The sequence below is a fragment of the Phoca vitulina genome, unplaced genomic scaffold (assembly GCF_004348235.1).
Source record: "Phoca vitulina isolate PV1807 unplaced genomic scaffold, GSC_HSeal_1.0 scaffold51, whole genome shotgun sequence".
In the NCBI taxonomy this organism is placed as follows: domain Eukaryota; kingdom Metazoa; phylum Chordata; class Mammalia; order Carnivora; family Phocidae; genus Phoca; species Phoca vitulina.
In genome coordinates, this window is record NW_022589754.1 from 2,168,474 (window position 1) to 2,186,909 (window position 18,436).

The 18,436-nt window shown below is 35.4% G+C and overlaps 1 protein-coding gene across 1 annotated transcript in view; it reads left to right on the top strand.

The window, feature by feature from the left end:
* HDX (highly divergent homeobox) overlaps window positions 1-18,436 on the top strand; it is a 245,475-nt gene that overhangs the window by 150,112 nt on the left and 76,927 nt on the right. Inside the window, exon 5 of the mRNA XM_032387869.1 lies at window positions 3,489-3,635. Within this exon, the coding sequence (XP_032243760.1) occupies window positions 3,489-3,635 (147 nt within the window). The remainder of the gene's footprint in view (window positions 1-3,488; window positions 3,636-18,436) is intronic.

Here is an 18,436-nt window from a genome sequence, read left to right on the forward strand (position 1 = left end):
AGAATTGCTTAATATGTCTCTCACTGAGCCAGTGGTTTAGGTTGTAGGTTTCTTTGTAAAGTGAAAGTGGCCTTAGAGCCCAATTGAAAACCAAAACTGATTTTAACTTTAGGGCAGAATGTACCTTATCCTTTGTGTCCACCTTTTTATCCTTCTCTGAATCAATATTTACAGTTTTAATGCTAAATTATTTTTGTTACCTTATTTATTTTCTTGGTTAAAATATGCTCTTAAGAACTTTAAAAACAACTGCTCTTCCCCCATAAGCTTCTACTTAATAGGCACGGTCATAAAAGGTTCTTTCAACATTGCTAATGTTGAGACCCCAGCACATTTCTAACAAATCAAGTCAGGTTTTATTTAGTTCAGTTTAAGGGATGAATCAGCTTTGGGTGTCCTCTAAATGAATTACAAATTAAATGACTGAGTGTGTTCAATGTTCTGTTCATTATTCCTTCCATTCTGACAATAATATAGGCTGGCTTGCACTGGAGAATTTGTTGCAATGGAAATATATGAGAATACTTTTGCTGGCTGTTATGGTGAATTACTGGAATCAACATAGAACCTGATGACCATTTATTTTGCTTTCTGTTTTATTTTGAGAATTTTAGCTACAAAACTATTGTACAATCAATATAGAATGAGAATCTAATGAGATTTTTATGTAAATAACTTGAGGGCACCTGGGTGGCTCAGTTGGTTAAGCATCTGCCTTTGGCTCAGATCATGATCCCGGAGTTCCTGGATCAAGTTCCACATTGGGCTCCCTGCTCAGCGGGGAGTCTGCTTCTCCCTCTGCTCCTCACCCCACTCTCATACTCTCACTCTCTCTCTCAAATAAATAAATAAAATCTTTAAATAAATAAAATAACGTGAGCCTTAGTCCACTTGATAAAAAAAAAAACTTGGATGGCATATTTTGATTCATTTATTAGGAACATGTAATTCAGTACTAGTACTTATTTTTTTAAAGATTTATTTATTTATTTATTTGACAGTGAGAGACACAGCGAGAGGGGGAACACAAGCAGGGGGCAGGGGAGAGGGAGAAGCAGGCGTCCTGCTGAGCAGGGAGCCCGATATGGGAGTCATCCAGGACCCTGGGATCATGACCTGAGCCGAAGGCAGACACTTAACAACTGAGCCACCCAGGCGCCCCTCAGTACTAGTACTTATAATACATTTACTCATCAGGCTTTTTAAGTAGAGAAAGAACAGATTTATCTCATAAAGAACTTGACTGAGTAACCTACACACAGAACAACTGTATTATATTTCTTATGAATAGACACATTAATTATACAATCTAAATTCACCCTTTTGGTAGTAAACCATGAATTCATATATTGCTTTCCTTCCTGATGTTTAAAACTCTTTTTCAAAAGGTTGTAACTTTAAACAATTTTTTTAAAGATTTTATTTATTTATTCATCAGAGAGAGATAAAGCGAGCACAAGCAGGAGGAGTGGCAGTCTAAGGGAGAAGCAGGCTCCCCACTGAGCAAGGAGCCCAATGTGGGACTCAGTCCCAGTACCCTGGGATCATGATCTGAGCCAAAGGCAGATGCTTAACTGACTGAGCCACCCAGGCGTCCCAAGGTTGTATCTTTAAAACAGATTTGCTCTTGTTCAGTATTATATCAGTTTTAGCTATGATAACTCTTTTATTTAAGTCATATTTTATACATTGTATTTATTATTTTCCATTTTTATTCAAATCCAATTTAGGAGAGGTTTCCACTTTAAGTTTCAATTAAAAGGAACATTAAAATCAGGTTATGTTGGGTGCCTGGGTGGCTCAGTTGGTTAAGCATCTTCTTTCGGCTCAGGTCATGATCTCAGGGTCCTGGGATTGAGCCCCAAATTGGGCTCCCTGCTCATCGGGGAGTCTGCTTCTCCCTCTGCCTCTCCCTGCTTCTGCTCTCTCTCTCAAATAAATAAATAAAACCTTTAAAAAAAAGAAAGAAATCAATATATGTCTACAAAGTATTTGAAGTGTAGCCTCTATGAGACCAGACCATATCTTCTTAGGCAGAGGGCAGCAACAGAAACTCATACCTCATTCTATGATTTGCAGCATTTCTCCTCAACTCACTCTCCCAGGCTTTCTCTCTTGCTCTCTCATTCTTGTTCTCCCATCACAAAAACATGCATACACATACAAGACTTTTCAGAATATATATATATAAAGATTTTATTTATTTATTTGACAGAGAGAGAGAGACAGTGAGAGAGGGAACACAAGCAGGGAGAGTGGGAGTGGGAGAGGGAGAAGCAGGCTTCCCGCCGAGCAGGGAGCCCGAGGTGGGGCTTGATCCCAGGACCCTGGGATCGTGACCTGAGCCGAAGGCAGATGCTTAACCGACTGAGCCACCCAGGTGCCCCAGGATATATATTTTTAATTAAAATTTATTTTCAGATTTTTTTCACTATCCTTTGAGATAATTGGAGACATCATAGGGCTGAAACTACTAGAAAAAATCAGATTTCTGTTTCTAGCTCTGCCATGGACATTTTGTGCCCTGTTGAATGAGTCCCCTGACCTTGCTTTTCTGACTCCAAATGGAAGTCATTATTCTATCATGCTTCTAATTTACTTCCTAGGGGTGCCTCCAGGACTCATTGAATTAAAACAATATATAATGACCATAGTTTATTGGACTAAAAAAATCTAAAAACAAAAATTATAGGATTATTATGAAACTTTCTAAAGCCATAAATATGATTTTTAAGACTATATTATCTTCTTACATTTTTTATTTACACTTTTAATTATAACATTAGTACAAGACATATGTATGGCAAATCTAGATTAACTTATCTAAAAACAACACAGTGTTGTGATCCTGTTATTTTAAAAATGTATGTAGTGTGAATGTGAATATGTGTATCATAGAAAAAAACTTGAAAAAGTACACATTATAATGTTAACAAGTGCTATTTCCAGAATTGTGGGTGATTTAAATTCTTTTTTTTAATTTATCTGTATTTTCCACAATGGTAATGTATTATTTAAGTGATTACAACTGTTTAAAATCAATACTGCCTAATTTCTAACAGTTAAATTTTTTTTTACTCATTTTATTCTAGCACGCTTTCATTTTATGGAAATAAATATCATGGACAGGCCCATTTCAAAATGGGAGATCACATATTAAGAACTGTGAAATCAGGGGTGCCTGGGTGTCACAGTCAGTTAAGCCTCCAGTTCTTGGTTTTGGCTCAGGTTGGGATCTTAGGGTTGTGAGATTGAGTCCAGCATCAGGCTCTGTGTTGAGCATGGAGCCTGCTTAAGATTCTCTCTCCCTCTCTCTTTACCCCTCCCCCCACTCTCTCTCTCAAATAAATTAATTTAAAAAAACAACTGTGAAATTAATTTAGCTACTGTTATGTGTTGAAAGTAACTTAGCAAATATCACCCAGATGGTCCTTTCTATAATATACTTTCCTTTGATTATTCTAATTATTTTAAATCTGTTTTAACAGCTACAAGATCGCACTCAGTTCAGTGACCGAGACTTAGCCACCCTTAAGAGATACTGGGACAATGGAATGACCAGCCTTGGTTCTGTCTGTAGAGAGAAAATTGAAGCAGTTGCAACTGAATTAAATGTTGACTGTGAAATAGTTCGGGTAAGACATTTTTGATAATTTTCATGCTGTTGTTAAAGATTGTCATAAATTAAAGCTTTAAAAAATTGCATGAGGTCCTGTAAACAAGAACATCAATAAAGTGAAAAAGATAATCCACAGAATGGGAGGAAATATGTTCAAATCACATATCTGATAAGGAACTTGTATTCAGAGTATATAAACAATTCTTACATCTTAATAATAAAAAGGCAAATAATGAAATGAAAATGGGCAAAGAGTTTGAATACACATTTATCCAAAGGAGATATACAGATGGTCAATAAATACACAAAAGTGTTCAATCATTTGTAATTATGGAAATCAAAACCACAATGAGAGATCACTTAGTAGCCAATATGATGTCTATAATAAAAAAGACAGATGATAACAAGTGTTGACCAGGATGTGGATAAATTGGAACCATTATACACTTCTGATGGAAATGTAAAATGTTTTAACCATGTTGGGAAACAGTCCTCAAGATTTTTAACATAGAGTTATCATAGGACCCAGCAATTCCACTCTAAGATATATATATATATATACCCCAAAGAAATGAAATGTATGTATATTCAAAAACTTGTACATGCTTGTTTGTTTTGTTTCTTAAATTCCATATCTGAGTGAAATCATATGGGGTATTTCTCATTCTCTGACTTATTTCACTTAGCATAATACTCCCCAGCTCCACTGACATCACTGCAAATGGTAAGATTTCATTCTTTTCTATGACTGATATTCCATTCATCAGTCAATGGACACTTGGGCTGTTTCCATAATTTGGCTATTGTAGATAATGCTACCACGAACATTGGCCTACATCTATCCCTTCGAACGAGTATTTTTGTATTCTTCAGGTAAATACATAGTAATGCAACTGCTGGGTCATAGGGTAGTTCTATTTTTAACTTTTTGAGGAACCTCCATACTGTTTTCCATAGTGGCTGTACCAATTTGCATTCCACTAAGTGCAAGACAGTTCCCCTTTCTGCACATCCTTGCCAACACCTGTTGTTTTTTGTGTTGTTAATTTTAGCCATTTTGACAGGTGTGAGGTGATATAGCTCGTTGTAGTTTTGGTATTTCCCTGATGATCAGTGATGGTAAGCATCTTTTCATGTGCCTGTGGGCCATCTGAGTGTCTTCTTTTGAAAAGTGTCTATTCATGTCTTCTGCCCATTTTTAATTGGATTATTCATTTGGGGGTGTTGAGTTTGATAAATTCTTTGTATATTTTGGATACTAACCCTTTATCAGGTAATTCATTTGCCAATATCTTCTCCTATTCCCTAGGTTGCCTTTTAGTTTTGTTGATTGTTTCCTTCCCTGTGCAGAAGCTTTCTATTTTGATGAAACAAATGAGCATAAAGAAGAGAGAGAGAGAGAAACCAAGAAACAGACTCTTTTTTTTTAAAGATTTTATTTATTTATTTGAGAGAGAGAGAGTGAGAGAGAGTGCACGAGAGGGGGTAGGGTCAGAGGGAGAAGCAGACTCCCCACTGAGCAGGGAGTCTGATGCGGGACTCAATCCCAGGACTCCAGGATCATGACCTGAGCCGAAGGCAGTCACTTAACCAACTGAGCCACCCAGGTGCCCGAAACACTCTTAACTATAGAAAACAAACTGATAGTATCAAGGGAGGTAATTGGGGCGATGGGTTAAATAGGTGCTGGGGATTAAGGAGTGCACTTGTGATGAGCACCAGGTTGTATATAAGTGTTGAATCACTAAATTGTACACCTGAAACTAATATTACACTGTATGTTATCTAACTGAAATTAAAAAAAAAAAAACTTTAAAAAACCTTATATATGAATGTTCATAACAGCATTCTTCATAAAAGCCAAAAGTGGGAAAAAAAACCAAATGTCCATCAAGTGAATGCATAAACAAAATGTGATGCATTAGAGACTTTTCTTGTTTTTAAGGAGTTTGGAGTCTAGCAAGAGGGATAACACAAGAATACAAATGACTGGAGAGGAATTGGAGTAGGATAATGGTATGAGAAGCCTAAATGCCAAGAATAAGGAACATCAGAGCATGTTTTTGTATTATTATCATTTTTATTTTTTTAATTGAAGTTATATATACACAGCTTAAGGAGTCAAGTTCTATAAAACTTGCTATAAAACCAACATTCCTTACTGCTCCCTTCCTACTATTTCCCAATAGCTAGAATCAACCACTTTTCACTGTTTTAGATGATTCCTTTGATATTTATTTCCATCTATGAATAATGTTCTGTATTAATTAGAATTAGGGTTGGCTCTGAGAAACAGAAAGACTCAAAATAACAATGACTTAGACAAGATATCCTAATTTCATGGACAAGTCCAGGGGTATGTAATTTAAAGCTGGCATGGCAGTTCTGCCCCATTAATTCCTCAAAGATTCTGGTACCTTCCACCTTCCATTCTGCCATCCCTATGATGTAGCCCTTGTCCTCAAGGTCCAAAATTATGACATGTATGGTCTAGGAAGCAAGACAGAGATGGGGGAAAAGAAAGGCAAGGGGTGTGTACCAGCTATCTTTTAAAGAGGATTCCCAGAAACTGCCACAAGACACATTCACTTACATCCCATTGGCTAAAGAGTACTTACAAGCTCATACCTAACTGCAAGGGAAGTTGCAAATGTAGTTATATTCTGGGTAGCCATGTGCCCAGCTAAACTTTTTATTATTCTGAAAAAAGGAGAAGACAGATATTGGGAAATATCTAGCATTATGTCTCATATCTGAGTATATGGCTACTTCTTGATTTTTCAGTGCTAGGTGTTGTTGCTTGATTTTCCACTATGAAATGTGAGGGTCTTTCTTTGATATTTTTCAAGATCTCTTCAGTGATCCTTTTACCTTTTCTCTTTTTATTCTCTCTTTTTTCTCTTTTTATTCTCTCAGTATAATTATTTCATAATTCTGGTTAGTTTGTTATTCAATGTTAACATTATTATAACTAAGTAAATGCTTTACACATTTGAATTATGTAATATATGATTATATATATAATATATACATATATTATTTCTGTATACTATTTTTGTATAACATGACTTTCTTTTTGTTTTTTGATTTTATTATTTTCTTAGTTTTTATTTCTTGTATTTTTGCTTACAAAATACAAAAATGTACTTACTTAAGTACTTGCTACTAATTTATTCTCAGACCCTTCGCAGGTGCATATATCTCTTCTCAATACATTCATACACATTTGGTAGTGTAACAGTTTTATCATCTTGAAGAAATTTTTCCTGAAATCTTCTTTTTTTTTTTTATAAAGATTTTATTTATTTATTTGACAGAGAGAGACACAGCGAGAGAGGGAACACAAGCAGGGGTAGTGGGAGAGGGAGAAGCAGGCTTTCTGCAGAGGAGGGAGCCCGATGCGGGGCTAGATCCCAGAATCCTGGGATCATGACCTGAGGCGAAGGCAGACGCTTAACGACTGAGCCACCCAGGCGCCCCTCCTGAAATCTTCTAATGTGCTCCAATCTGAATTAGTTACTCTTTACCTGGAGCACAGCTGTTAACCCTGAGATTTCCATTTTCAATGTGGTTATCTTTTTGCTGTACTTTCAGTAAGATATTATCAAATTTATCTTCCAACTTTTCTACTGAGTTTTTCATTTTTATTTGTATTCAATCTGTCACTGATACTAATAAACACCATGTGCCATGACAGCAAGCTTTCAGGCTGTATGGATTGCTGTAAGGGAGACCCCATACTACAAGAGAGAGGAGACAGTGAGAGAATATTCCTAAACATACTCTCCCAAAATGAAAGACATGAAATCGTAAGTTCCTAGTTAGGATTCTCTTTGTTTTTTGTTTGTTTGGATTCCCTTTGATACCACAGGGTTTTAGGTATAATTGCTGTAAAAAAAAATGGCCAAAACCATTGATGTTGGGGCTTTCCCTCAATTATTGTTATGTGCAAAGCCCTCTATCCCCATAGAAAATCTTAACACACAGGAAAAGGAAGAAGGGTTATATTTTCTTCTTGCTTATGACTAGTTAAACCTTGTACTAAATAATAGGGAAATTCTTACTATCATTGTTTCTAGTGATTTTCCAAAATGCCAGCATCACCACAGCAGAGAGAAAATTTGAAAATGTGATGTGTTTTAAGACCTATTCTGTAATATTTGGTAGGTTAACTCCAAAGAAGATGTTTGCCATATAAATATACTCTTGAGATTTAGGAAAAACACGATGTAGATATTTTTAAGTCTAATAGACCTTCTGGTTATTGATCACAAAAATGAAATTTGCCTCAGTATATCTAATTAACCATTACTTTTGGTATAATGTGGAAATTTTAGATTCATGGTTCCTTGTTGTATTTTATACTTCTAAAAAGTTTAGGAAGCAAACGAGGCATATTTTCCCTTTAACCTTAGTGAGTATTATCATGTGCATATATTTCTTTAACTTGAAATGTCATTCCCAGGTTAGTGCCTATTACTTATTGAAATATTCATTCATCAAAGGTAAAGTGAACACCTGTTACGTGCCATAACTCTTCTATGTGCCATGAAAAAATTCAGCTTTCCTAAGGAACTTGCGATTTAACATGGTCAATTTTTTAGTATCTCTGTGCTTCAGTTAACACTAAATTGAAATAATATAACAGAGGGTTGTTTTGAAAAAATACATGTAGATAATAAGTGCAAAGCACCATAATTCCTCAATAAAATTTGCTTCCCATGTCTCCCTACAATTCAATTTAATGCCTACCCTTTCCATATGCTTGGGTTATAGTTGACATATGTCAAAACGTACTCTTGTGCGGTCAGATATTTGTATAAGAAACATGTGTCTGGTGTTTGAAATACGTTTTGAAAAACAAATAAATTTCCTGAAAAATGTATGCTTTTACAGTTTAGATTCTACTTATTTTCCAAGGAGTATGGCTAGATTTAAAATGTCTTTAAATAGAAGAGTGATTTTCAGTTATACTGTTTTTAACCTTGCCTTTTGCATTAGATATAAGAATCTACTCCCAATGTATGTGCAAAACAAATAATAGTAAAATTTTTATTATCTACCATAGATACTGACTCAAAGCTGGTGAGTGCCTTGAGGTTGAATTCTATGCTGTTATTTTATATAAGAATAATGAGCATAAAAGAGCTTCAAGATGGTGTTGTGGGAAGTTCCTGAACACATCTCCTCCCACAGAACACCAAATCTACATCTACATATGGATCATTTCCCTCTGAAAAAGATCTGAAAACCAGATGGACTGCTCTCCACAACAAAGGATAAATGGACCACATTGAGATGTAGATACATGGTCTCACAAAACCCTACCCCTGGGGCAGCAACACACAATAGGGAGGTATCTCACCAAACAGGCACTTCTCCTGGAGGGGGAAGGGGTTGGTGCCCCACACTGGTCATCCAAGCCCCTGGGATCTGCACCAGACAGAGGAACTCCCAGGATGTCTGGCTTGGAAAACCAATGGAACTGACATCTAGAGGTCCCAAAGTGCTATAGGAAACTGAGGTTCCCCTCTTGGAGGGCACATGGACAGTCTTGCTCACCCTAAAAGTCAGCAATAAAACAGCAATTTATTTTATTTTATTTTTTTTAAAGATTTTATTTATTTATTTGACAGAGAGAGACACAGCGAGAGAAGGAACACAAGCAGGGGGAGTGGGAGAGGGAGAAGCAGGCTTCCCGCGGAGCAGGGAGCCCGATGCGGGGCTCGATCCCAGGACCCTGTGATCATGACCTGAGCCGAAGGCAGACGCTTAACGACTGAGCCACCCAGGCGCCCCAAAACAGCAATTTAAAAAGTGCCTAGACTACATGTGAGGGAAATTCATTTGCTGAGCTAGGGGCATCAGCTGGAAGGGTGAGAAACAGTTGAGATGCTCCCTGGGGATAGAGAGACTGGTGGACAACATTGTTGCTCTCTCCACATAGGCTGCTAGCACAGGTAGGTAAATTCAAACGTGGCATATTCCTGTCACCTTGCTGGGACCGGTGGGGGTGAGCAGTCATGGCACTTGCTGACCATGAGTAGTTGCAGTGCTTCCTCACTTTCTGGCTGGAGTGGGTGAGCAAAAGTACTTATGGATTTCTCCCATTCCTTAGCTAAAGACTGCAAATGCAAGGAGTTGTGACACTCCCTTGCCCTCTGGTTTGGCTGGCACATGCATGGTCATGACATTCTCTTGCTCACAGCCTAAAGCCAAAACATGCATAGGCAAAACATTATCCTTCTGCATTGGTGCATGCTGTCAAGACACCTTCCCACTGCCTTTCTGAAACAGGTTAGCTTACCCCACTCCCAACACTCTCCAGCTGCCTTGTTAAAGCCAGCAGGTATGTATAATCAGCACAGGGGATACCCCTTGATTGCCTGGCCTTGATGGTCATGATGGTTAATCTTCCAGAGCTCCATGAAACTGTAACAATTAGAGAAACAATTCTTGACAGGCCACCACACCTAAGGCACTGTAAAACAGCAGACAAAACCACAACCTCTCTATTAGCTTGGAGCTCCAGCATGAGACACAGGCTTCAGGTTACCCACCCATCTAGAGGCTAAGGAGACACTCCCAGGGAACATAAGCAGGAAGACATCAGCCTTGTGCACCCACTTGGCCTCATTTCAGCTCAATAAGTCTCCCCGCAAAATGAACTTATCACTTGTCTAAAGCCCCAGTATTTGCAAGTATCACCCATGGGACATCTCTCCTAGTCCGGAGGCCAGCAGAAAATACAATCATAGCCCCACAGGACTGCATATATTTGCATATATATATAACTGTTGCTGGAAGGTCTGGCTTCCAGTCAGCTTGGAACTAGATGTTAAATGGGATTCCTCCACTTGGATTACTGACAAGTCTTGACATATCCTCAACAATGGGGACATTAAGAATAAGTTAGGCAGTTTAGACAATCCCAAAGGTTCAAGAGGCAAACAAGAGTTAGGACAAGATTGAACAAGAAGAATCATCACCTAAACATAGATACTCTTTCACTCTTGGCCTTACACACACACACAAAATGCATAGAATAAAGCAAAATGAAAAAAAAAACAGAGAAAACTGCTCCAAGTGAAAGAACAAGGAGAAAACACTTAAAGGATTACAATGATACAGAGATAATTAATCTACCTGATAAAGAATTCAAATTAATGGTCATAAAGATGCTCACAAAACTCAAAAGAATGGGTGAATAGAGTGAGAACATCAACAAAGGGATAGAAAACTTAAGAAAGTACAAAAGTCACAGTGCTGAAGAATATAATACTAAACGGAAAAATACAATAGAGGGATTCAACAGTGGACTGGATGAAGCAGAACAAATCAGTGAGCTGGAAGATAAAACAGTGGAACTCATCCAGAGTAGCAAAAAGAAATAATTTTAAAAAATAAAGATAACTTATGGGACCTCTAGGACAACATCAAGTGAAATAACATTTATATTATAAGGGCCCCATAAAGAGAAGAGAGAGAAAGGGGCAGAAAACTTATTTGAAGAAATAATGATTGAAAATTTCCCTAACAGACATCCAAGTCAAGGTAGCCCAGAGAGTTACAAATAAGATGAACCCAAAGAAAGAAACAACAATATACAATATAATTTAAATTTCAAAAGTTAAAGATAGAATATCAAAAGCAGCAAGAGAAAAATAGTTAAATATTAGGAAAACCCTAAAGCTATCAGCAGATTTCTCAGAAGAAACTGCAAGCCAGAAAAGAGTGGCATGACATATTTAAAGTGCTGAAAGGAAAAAAAAAAGTCCAATCAAGAATACTCTACCAAAAAGGTTACCATTCAGATTTGAAGGTGAGATAAAGAGTTTCCAGATAAGCAGAAGCTAAAGGAGTTTGTCCCTATTAAAAACTGTCCTTACAAAAAATATTAAAGGGGCTTCTTTAAGCTGAAAAAAAAACACCACTAATTACTAACAAGAAAACATACAGAAGTAAAATCTAATTGGCAAATGTAAAAATACAGTAGAAGCAATGAATTAATCACTTATAAAGCTATTAAAAAAAGACAAAAGTTGGAAAATTAAGTAAAACTATAATAATTAGTTAAGGGATACATAAAAAGATATAAAAAGTGACATCAGAGCATAAAATGGGGGGGGAGTAAAGTTGTAGTTTTGAAATATGTTCAAATTTCAGTTGCTATCGTCTTAAAATAGACTTACATATCTAGGATAAAATATGTGAATCTCATGGTAAACGTAAAGCAAAAACACAAAAGAAAATGAGAAAGAAATCTAAAAAACACTAAGGAAAGTCATCAAATCACAAAAAAAGAGAGAAAAGACAAGAAGGAAGAGAGAAGAACAATGAAAATATCCATAAAACTATTAACAAATTGGAAATAAGTACATAACTATCAATAATTACTTTAAATGTAAATGGGCTAAATTGGTGAATCAAAGACTGTAGAGTGGCTGAATGGATTAAAAAAAATTCACATACATATGTTGCCTACAACAGACTCACTTCAGAAGAACACACAGAGAGTGAAAGCATAAAAAAGGATATTCCATGCAAATGGAAATGAAATGAAAAGTAGTGAGCTATGGCATCAGACAAAATAGACTTTAAATCAGAGATTCTAATAAAAAAAAAAAGAGGTTCTACCTAATAATAAAGGGATCAATCCATCAAGAAAATATAACATTTATAAGTATATATGCACCCAACATAGAAGTACCAGAATATATACACAGCAAACATCAACAGACATAAAGGGAGAAATTAATTGTTCTTTTTTCTAGCTCCTTAAAGTGTAATCTTAGGTGGTTTATTTGAGATTTTTCTTGTTTCTTGAGGTAGGCTTGTATTGCTACAATCTTTACTCTTAAGGCAGTGCTTGCTGCTTCCCAAAGAGTTTGGACCATTCTGTTTTCATTTTCATTTGTCTTAATGTATTTAAAAAAAAATTTTTTTTAATTTCTTGGTTGATCCATTCATTGTTTAGTAGCATGTTATTTAGCTTCCATGTATCTGTGTTAGTTCCAGATTTTTCTTCTGATTGATTTCCAGTTTCAACCATTGTGGTTGGAAAAGATGTATGATATGATCTCAATCTTTTTTCATTTGTTGAGACTTGTTTTGTGGCCTAATATATGGTTAATCCTAGAGAATGTGCCATATGTACTTAAAGAGAATGTGTATTGCATTGTTTTGAGATGGAATGTTCTGAATTTATCTGTTAGATCCATCTGGTCCAATGTGTCATCCAAAGCCACTGTTTCCATCTTGATTTTATGTTTTCATGACCTATCCATTGATATAAGTGGGATGTTAATACAATACTATTATTGCATTACTATCAATTTCTTCCTCTATGTCTCTTACCAGCAGCTTTCTTTATTTAAGTGATCCCATGTGGGGTGCATAAATATTTACAATTCTTATATCCTTTTGTTGGACTGTTCCCTTTATCATTATGGAGGGTCTTTCTTTGTCTCTTGTTCAAGTCTTTGTTTTAAATTCTACTTTGTCTGATATAAGTATTGCTACACCATCTTCTTTTTGCTTCCATTTGCAGTAAATGTTTTTACAAGCTTTCCCTTTTTTCTGCATGAGTGTTTAGTTCTAAAATGAGTCTCCTTTGGCAGCATATAGATGGGTCCACTCTGTCACCCTATATTTTATGATTGGAGAATTTGGTCCATTTACATGGATGCAAAATATCTAAGTGAAATACTAGCAAACCAAATCCCACAATACATTAAAATAATCATTCAACATGATTAAATGGGATTTACTCCTGGGTTGCTGGAGTGGTTCAATATTCACCAATCAATCAATGTGATACACCACATTAATAAAAGAAAGATAAGAACCATACGATCTTCTCAATAGATGCAGAAAAAACATTTGACAAAGGACAACATCCATTCATGATAAAAACCTTCAACAAAGTAGGTGTAGAGGGGACATACCTCAATATAATAGAGGCCATATATGAAAAAACACACAGCTAATATCATCTTCAATGGGGAACAACTGAGAACTTTTCCTGTATAGTCAGGAACAAGACACAGATGTCCACTTTCACTGCTGTTATTTAACATAGCACTGGTAGTCCTAGCCACAGCAATCAGACAACAAAAATAAATAAAAGACATCATAATCAGCAAGGAAGAAGTAAAACTCACTATTTCCAGATGACATGATATTCTACATAGAAAACCTGAAACATGCCACCAAAAAACTGCTAGAACTGATAAATAAATTAAGTTGTAGAATACAAAAATAAATGAACAGAAATTTATCGAGTTTCTACACAACAATAATGAAACAGCAGAAAGAGAAATTAAGGAATTATTCCCATTTACAATTGTACCAAAACCCATAAAGTACCTAGAAATAAACCTAACCAAAGAGGTAAAGAACCTGTACTCTAAAAAGTATAAAACACTGATGAAGGAAGAGGACACAACAAAATGGGAAAACATTCCATGTCCATGGTTTGGAAGAAAAAATATTGTTAAAATATTTATACTACCCAAGCAATCTACACATTTAATGTGATCCTTATCAAAATACCACCACATTTTTCACAGAGCTAGAACAAACAATCTTAAAAATTGTATGGAACCACAAAAGACCCCTAATAGCCAAAGCAATCTTGAAAAAGAAAAGCAAGCTGGAGGTATCACAATTCCAGACTTCAAGTTACATTGCAAAGCTGTAGTGATCAAGACAGTATGGTACTTTCACAAAAACAGAAACATAGATCCATGGAACAGAGTAGAAAACCCAGAAATGAACCCAGAACTATATGATCAACTAATCCTTGTCAAAGCAGGAAAGAATATCCAATGGGAAAAAGTATCTTCAACAAATGGTGTTGGGAAAACTGGACAGCAACATGCAAAAGAATGAAACCAGTCGACTTTCTTACAACATACACAAAAATAAATTCAAAATGGTTAAAAGACCTAAATGTGAGACAAGAAACCATTAAAATCCCAGAAGAGAATACAGCCAGTAACCTCTTTGACATTAGCCATAGCAACATCTTCTTAGATATGTCTCCTGAGGCAAGAGAAACAAAAGCAAAAATAAACTATTGGGGCTTAATCAAAACAAAAAGCTGCACAGTGAAGTAAAAAATCAAGAAAACTAAAAGGCAAACTTTGGAATGGAAGAAGATATTTGTAAATGATATAGCTGATAAAGCGTTAGTATCCAAAATCTATAAAGACCTTATAAAGCTCAACACCTAAAAAATGAATAATCCAGTTAACAAATGGGCAGAAGACATGAATAGACATTTTTCCAAAGAAAACATACAGATATCTCTGTAAGCTATCTGTATGTTTTCTTTGGAAAAATCACTACACTACACTACACTTCACTTCGGAAAAATCACTACACAAAATCACTACAACACAAGATGAGTCCCACCAGCACTCACCATCAGGGAAATACAAATCAAAACTACAATGAGATATAACCTTACAGCAGTCAGAATGGCTAAAATCAACAACACAAGAAACAACAGGTGTTGGTAAAGATGTGGAGAAAGGAGAACACTCTTACAGTGCTGGTGGAAATGGAAACTGGTGCAGCCACTCTGGAAAACAGTATGGAGGTTCTTCAAAAAGTTAAAAATAGAACTACCCTATGATCCAGCAATTGCACTCCTAGGTTTAAAATACTAATTCAAAAGGATACATGCACCCTGATGTTTATAGCACCCTTATCTACAAGAACCAAATTATGTAAAACAAGTGTCCATTGACTGTTGAATGGATAAAGAAGAAGTGGTAAATATATACAATGGAGTATTACTCAGCCATAAAAAGAAAGAAATCTTGCCATTTGCAAGGACCTGGATTGAGCTAGAAAGTATTATGCTAAGCAAAATAAGTCAGAGAAAGAGACATGCCATATGATTTTATTCATTTGTGGAATTTAAGAATGAAAAGAAATGAGCAAAGGGGAAAAAAGAGAAATAGGCAAACCAAGAAAGAGACTCTTAAGGATGGAGAACAAACTGATCATTACCAGAGGGGAGGTGAGTTTGGGAATGGATGAAATCGATGATGGGGATTAACGAGTGCATTTGTGATGAGCACAGGGTGATGTATGGGAAGTGTTAAATTACTATATTTTACACCTGAAACGAATAGAACAATGTATGTTAAAATAAATTGGAATTAAAATAAATCCTTAAAAAAGAAATAATATCTAAACAAATTTTAAATCATATTTGCACATCCTTCAATATTATAATGCTCATTTGAAATCTCCAAAAGACTCCATAGAGTAGCTGGCATTGCATTCATTTAAATTTTTACTTGTATACAATATTTCAGGCTTAGAGAAAAGTTGCAAGACAATTACAAAGAATTTTTACACCCTCATCAGTCTGATTTTCTAAATGGTAACATTCAACTTTCACTTCTCTCTCTCTCTCTTTCTCTCTCTCGTGTGCATGCACAGACACACACATAGAGAGACACACACACACTTGTATTAGTATATTTTCTTATTTTGGGGAAGCATAGAAATTATTGCACAGTTGTTGACCTTACGTACTTGAGCATTCCTAAAAATGAAGATATTCTCTGACATAACCACTGCATACGTAACAAATAGGAAAATACCATGGATTCAGCACTATTAGCTAATCTTATAGACCTTATGCAAATTTCACTAATTGTTCTGAGAGTGTTGTTTATAGCAAAATTCCTGACCATCTCTTGCATTCAGTTTTCATGTCCCTTTTGTCTTATTCAGAAACAGTTTCTCAATCATTTAAAATAGTACATGTGGTGACCATCTATTTGTAGAAATTCAGTTGCACTTTTGGGGGAATATGAAGAAGGGATATTGCATTCTTTTCATAGCATTATTTCCTGAGGTATGATGTTGATATATTTCATTACTGGTGATGTCAAGTTTGGTTAAAGTGGTGTTTTCAGGTTTGTCCATTGAAAATTTAATATTTTTTCTTTATAAATAGTAAATTGTGGTGTGATTGAAAATATCCTTTACTCCTCAAAATTCCATCTGCAATTTTTACCATCCATTGATGATTCTTGCTTTAATTATTAATAGTATGATTGCCAAATTGTAATTTTCTAATTATATTATCTCTTCTATATTTATTAGTTGGTTTTCCACTGTAAGGAAGAGGCTTCCCTCAACTACAAGTGCCAGCTCCTCACCCATTAACTAAGTAATAAAAAATAAGATAATGTAATTCTTGATAGGTATGTACTTATTGCCATTTTGTGACTTGTTTTATGGTTGCTCTTGTGGTTTTCTGTTCCTTTCTTATTCTCTTATTTCCCTTATGGTTTGACGGTTTTCTTTAGTTTTATGCTTGGTTTCCTTTCTCTTAATTTTTTTTAATCTATTATAGGTTTTTAATTTGTGGATACCCTTAGGAACATATATAACATTTTATGCATACAACAACATGGACAGACGAAGAGGGTATAATGCTAAGTGAAATAAGTCAGTTAGAGAAAGACAAATATCATATAACTTCACTCATATGTGGAATTTAAGAAACAAAACAAATGAACAAACAATGGGAAAATGTCAAAAAAAAAAAAAAGGACTCTCAAATGGAGAGAACAAACTGGTGGTTGTCAGAGGGGAGGTGGATGGGGGCAGGGATAAAATAGATATATGGGATCAAGAGTTATGTTTGTATTTATGAGCACAGTAATGTATAGAATTGCTGAATCATTATATTGTACACTTGAAACTAATATAACAACAATGTTAATTATGCATCAATAAAATAAAGATAAAAGAGAGAAATTCATAGCAGTAAAATAATAGCAGGGGACATTAATAGCCCATTTTCCCCAATGGATAGTTTATCCAGACAGAAAATCAATAAGGGAACATTGGCCTTAAACAACATAGAAGACCAGATGGAGTTAAAAAAACATATACAGAACATCTTGTCCAAAAGCAGCAGAATTCACATTCTTCTCAACCTCACATGGCACATTTTCCAAGATACATCACATTAGTCCACAAGTCTTAAGAAATTTAAGATGACTGAAATTTTATTAAGCATCTTTTCTGACCACAGTTGCATGAAGCTAAAAATCAGTTACAAGAAGAAACTGACAAAACTACAAATACATGGAGACTGAACAACATCTTTCCAAAGAACTGCTGGGTCATAGAAGAAATTAAGGGGGGAAAAAAGAAGAAATTAAGGGAAAAAAACAAAGATTTCATAAAGATAAATGAAAACAGAAAAATGACTTACCAAAATCTATGGGATGCAGCAAAAGTGGTTCTAAGAGGGAAGTTTATAGTACTACAAGCAATGAAACAAGAGAAACCTGAAATAAGCAATTTAACTATATACTTAAAGTAACAAGAAAAAAAACAAAGCACAGAGATAGTAGAAGGAAGGAAATAATAAAAATCAGAGTGGAAATAAATGAAATAGAGACTGAAAGCACAATAGAAAAGATCAATGAAACCAAGAGCTGGTTCTTTAAAAAGGTAAACAAAATCAGAAATCTTTAGCTAGATTCACCAAGAAAAAAGAGGGCTCAAATAAAATCAGAAATGAAAGAGAAGTTACAACTGATACCACAGAAATACAAGGGATCAAAATAGACTATTATGAACAGTTATACAGCAATACATTAGACAACCCAGAACAAATGGATAAATTCCTGGAAACACAATTTTCCAAGACTGAATCATGAAGAAATAGAAAATCTGAGTTGATTGATTATTCATGAGGAGAATGAATCAATAATCAAAAACCTCTAAACAAACAAAAGTTCAGGACATGATGACATGGCTGGTAAATTCTAC